Source organism: Capsicum annuum, chromosome 5 (genome assembly GCF_002878395.1).
Source record: "Capsicum annuum cultivar UCD-10X-F1 chromosome 5, UCD10Xv1.1, whole genome shotgun sequence".
Taxonomy (NCBI): domain Eukaryota; kingdom Viridiplantae; phylum Streptophyta; class Magnoliopsida; order Solanales; family Solanaceae; genus Capsicum; species Capsicum annuum.
The window spans coordinates 65,471,484-65,476,311 of NC_061115.1; the positions used below are offsets into that span (position 1 = coordinate 65,471,484).

The 4,828-nt window shown below is 36.2% G+C and overlaps 1 protein-coding gene across 1 annotated transcript in view; it reads left to right on the top strand.

Moving 5' to 3' along the window:
* LOC124898506 (uncharacterized mitochondrial protein AtMg00820-like) overlaps positions 1–3,955 on the top strand; it is an 8,191-nt gene extending 4,236 nt beyond the window's left edge. The window contains exon 3 of the mRNA XM_047412143.1: positions 3,881–3,955. Coding sequence (XP_047268099.1) covers positions 3,881–3,955 — 75 coding nt within the window. The remainder of the gene's footprint in view (positions 1–3,880) is intronic.
* The last annotated feature ends 873 nt before the right edge of the window (positions 3,956–4,828 follow it).

The following is a 4,828-nucleotide window of genomic DNA, read 5'->3' on the forward strand; positions in this document are numbered from 1 at the left end:
TAAATCTCCCTCAATGATTGACTAGAATATGCTATACCTTAGTGAGTATTGATTAATTCAGTCTTACACATTTAGTTGTGTATCCTAATTCCAAGATTTTGAAGAAACGTGGTATAATTATGTGTTATTTTTTGCAGATCGACTGAATTATTAAGGCATGAGTAGTCATGGACTAATCAGAACACAAGGTATGGTTATTGTTTTCCATGGTAGCATTAAGAGAAACAGGTTATCTACATAGTTCACTTTGTCATGATTACAACCGCCAAAAACCAACAGTCCTCTTCTTCAAAAGGCTGACAGACCTTTCCCATCATTACAACACCTCTACATCAACACATTTCTTTGTATCACAGTCCCTTCACGTTTCAACTTCCTTCTCACTCATCTTAAATACGCACCGTTTTTTCTCTTCTATCTCCACTTCTTTCTTAATCTCTAAAAATCCAACAATCTATGGCGTCTTCCTCATCCTATCCTTCCTCTACAAAACATTACTTTACCTTCCCTTATCCAACCCCAAATCCCTATCAAATTATCTAATTTTCCATTAACCTCCACCACAACCATTCTTTCACTCCTTCTTCAAACCTTCTCTTTTTTCAAAACCCTTACCATTACCTGTGCATCTTCTTCAGATCCTTGATCGCGATGAAATTCCCATTGCTAATCTTATCCCTAGACGGCCATGCTCAACTCTGAAAAGAAAACCATCTTCTGTCCCCATTGATGTTGACATCAATACTCAAGTAAAATATTCTTTTGTCATCCATTCATTCCAAACTCCACATACTCGGGGATGGAAACAAAGAGAAGATTCTTCTACTCCCCCACGTGAGCCCTCTCCTGATATTCTCCTCCGCTCCAAAAGAAAATGCAAGTATATCATAGAAAAACCCTTAAAGTCTTTATTCTTTCCCAAACCCTCATCATCCTCAAAATCTACTATCGAAGTCACTACTGGTCTTGGGTCCACCTCCTCTAAAGTTTCTCCAAAATCTACTTCCCATCCCAAGAAATAAGCTCCACAACCTGGTTCTTCTGATCCATTTGACTCAGATTTAGACTATCTTCCTGATACTCCTCATGTTCCTCCTACTTCTATTGACTCTGATGATGAAATTCATATTGATACTACTACTGATAAAACTTCTCAGTCAGAACATGCTCTACACTTGCAGAAATGAAAGATGACTAGAGGAAGAGTTGTCACTAGGTTTGGGAATCCTAATATAGATACATTAGTTTCAAAACTGACAGCACAGGAGTGGTCATCCTTATTTCTTCAAGGTGATCATCAGATAAGATTTGGTAAAACTGAGGTGTATGAGTTTTATACCAATGAAGTTGCAATTGGGGAAATGATTTCAACCACAGTTCATGGGGAAACCATTAATCTTTATCCTACTGATCTGGGTGGAATTCTCAGTGTTCTAACTGGTGGTTGAAGTCATTATGTGAAGGGATCTTGGCCACCTCTTGATAATCTTCCATCCATTCTTGATATCTGTAGAAAATTATTTGGGAATCCTCTTCTTTCTTCTCATCATAGGGTCATGAAAAATGAGATTTCCCCTCTCTATCAGTCCTATTTTGATGTGGTTCACAAAATGATCTTGCCTCGATAGGAAAGATGCACAGTTGCAAGTTTTCTTGATCTTACCTTAATGGAACTATTGGATTCTGAGATTCCAATAAACCTTCCTCTACTCATCATTAAGCATATGCAAAGGGTACTTATTAAAGATACAAATGACCATGCTCTGCCCTATCAGTTCTGGCTTGCATTTGTTTTTGATGATTTTCATGTACCTATCAAGGTATGATCCTTGCAGACGACTAAGGATATGATTGGACAACTGAACCATGCTAGGTTACCTACTACCATGAGACATACTGACAACCCTATGCAAAAGTTGTGACATGCCTTAAAGGCAAAGAAGGGTCAGCTAGAGGGTGCACAGGCTGCATTGGTAGCTACCAAGGCTGTTCATAAAGATGAAAAGAGTGTTCTTGAAGCTAAAATTGCATCCCTTATAGAAATCTTGGATAAGAAACACGCTAAAAATGCTTATATCCTTAGGACGTTGACCTCCCTTATTCCCTCCACCTTCTCTAATTAAAATTCTTCTTCATCCTTTAAGCCCATTCACTATGATGCTCTCCTGTTCACCTTGTTTCTCTTTTTGTTTTACTGGATAGCAATAATTGTATTTGTTTTATTTATGTTGGACCTATTTTGCTTCACTTGATCTACTTCTGCTTAATTCAATGCATAGTTATCTCTTGCTCTGAATCTTGCTTATTTTAGTGATAGCCCCAGTGGCCATAATTATTAAACAATTTTTACTTGATGGCTCAGCCTTTCGATGATGTTAAAAGAGAGAAGAACAGATTATACAATGCTTATAACTTAATTTGACTAACCTATTTCATTCTACTGTGATTCTATTATTTAATTCCTTCCTAAGTATGTCAGGATTTTGTAATAATAAAGCTACTATATTTGTCATCATCAAAAGGAGGAATTTGTTAGGGCATGGGGAGTTTTGATGATAGACAGCTGAATAAAACACGTTGAAGAAGCTGGTCCATTCAAGGTGAAATAGTCTAGCTAGCACAGGAGTTTGGATGATATTATTATGTGTTCAAGACAAACTTAGATAACATTGATTACATCAGAAGCTGAGTTAGATCTGACTAGAAGTCTTGAAGAAGTCAAGTTGATCAAGGAGTTCAGTAAGAAGAGAATTTGAATTAAAAGAATCCTATCAAAACTAGGAAAGGTGAGGCGGCAGCAAAAGGGAAAAGAATTAACTGATAGAGTTCTACTGAAGAACGAATTGAACATCAAAAAGGACTCTATCACAGGTTGGCTTAAATACAGCAAAATGACTCAAAGCCAGTACTCACACACGTACTGAAAAAGTCAATCAATAATCAGTATACATACTTGAAGAAGAACCAATCCTCTTACTTAACAGGTCATAAACTGTATAGTAGTTAGGTTCTGGTATTATAATGAGTCATAGATTCTAGTATCAGTAATCTATAAACTGAGTTAGGAGTTGTTGTCTTCAATTTTGGGAACTCGAAGACTTAGGAACACTTATTTTGGGAAGATTAGTGTTTTTATAGTAAAAGGAGTTAGAAGTTTTAATTCCTAGGTTACAAAAAGTCTTGTAATTTTATTGATTGTTGAGGCTCAAGTATTTTAGTAAAGTTGGGTTAAATCCTGTAGAGGTACAGATCATGATTTTTTACACCTTTCTTGAGCCAGGTGTTTTCCACATAAAAACACTATGTTCAGTTTACTTCTGTGAACCACGTTTACTTACTTGTTCCATAGATAGGCAATTAGTAGGACACGTACTCTAACAATTTGCATAAATAGTCAGAACTCGAAAGAGTGGTCATTGTCGAAAAGACCACAGTCGGCACTACGGGCCACAGCCCATAATGGTCGTCTAGTCGCCGGCTCTGGTATTGTTGTACACATGATGATTTCGCCGGTGGTCTATGGTTCGATCGATTATTCGACTATTGGACTGATGTTTGTTGTTAGTTGTATGTGGTGTACTATTACTTATTAGCTATTAGGGTTGCTATTATATATTTATATTATATTATTATATATAAAATATTATATATATATAATAATATATATTATCAATTATTTATAGAATTTTGTTTATTGGTTTATCCGAATTATTCTTTTGAAAAACCAAAAACCAAACCGTTTAATCATATTTCAAAAATTAAAATCCAAAACTGATCCAAAAAAATCAAAAAACCAAACTGAAATTAGTTTAAACCCAAATATGCCCATCCCTAGAAAAGGTAACTTTCTTGCACATATCATTTGGCATCATCTTTTCAGGCTGTGTTGGATAGTGCCAGCGATGACCTCGTGTATCCTTCTTTTATCCACAATGGATCTCGTGCTTCTGCTTGAGGTGTTCTTGCCCTTTCAAGCTTCTCTTCATTAATCTGGTGAAGTAACTCTTTCTGTTAGATGAATCTTTGCATTTCTATGAGGGAGTCTTTAGCCGTATTCTTTTTATGGAGTTGGTGACTTCATTTCTCGTGATATCATATGGTGGTTGATATTCCTTAATCGTTCGTCGGGCTTCATCCCGGTGAGGATGATTGTCAGTGTAGTTCCATTTTCCCCATTCCTTCAAACATATTTTCTTTAGAATGCATATATTCTGCTAGAAAATAAAGTGATGTGCTTTATAATATTTATCTTTAAGAGAGTATTTAAATGGAAAATTTCCAGAGTAGTGAAATTTTTGGCTGAGCTTGGACATCATGGTATATGATACCTATCGGACGATGCAGCATGAAGACCATTGCATCATAGAAATCTTTGAAGCACCAAATCCAATATTATCGTGGCTTAAACCATAGTATGAATCTCTTTAGAGCTGGTTGGATTCAATCAAAATGCCTAAAGGCATCACACTTGAGGTCTATGATGATGTAGTACCAGTGGCATAGGTACTAGAATAGCCATAGAAGTTCTTGCTGGAAGTCATTGGCTAGTGTGATGAACATATGATAGAAAAGGTATTCTGGGTACACTTAGAACGACTTTAGGATGGATCCGACATACTTTTTGAATACTTAAAGCTTGTAGAAAGTCCTTTATTCTAGGAGAAAAGATGGATCGAAGGGATCCACATATTAGTTGAACGGATATGAAGTCAATCTGCTATTCTGGAAGATCATATTCTTGATGTGTTAAACATATGAATTTCACTAGCTAGTTTCTGGTTGTCTTCTCCGGTGTTAGATATCAGGTAAAGATCATCAGCATGGATAT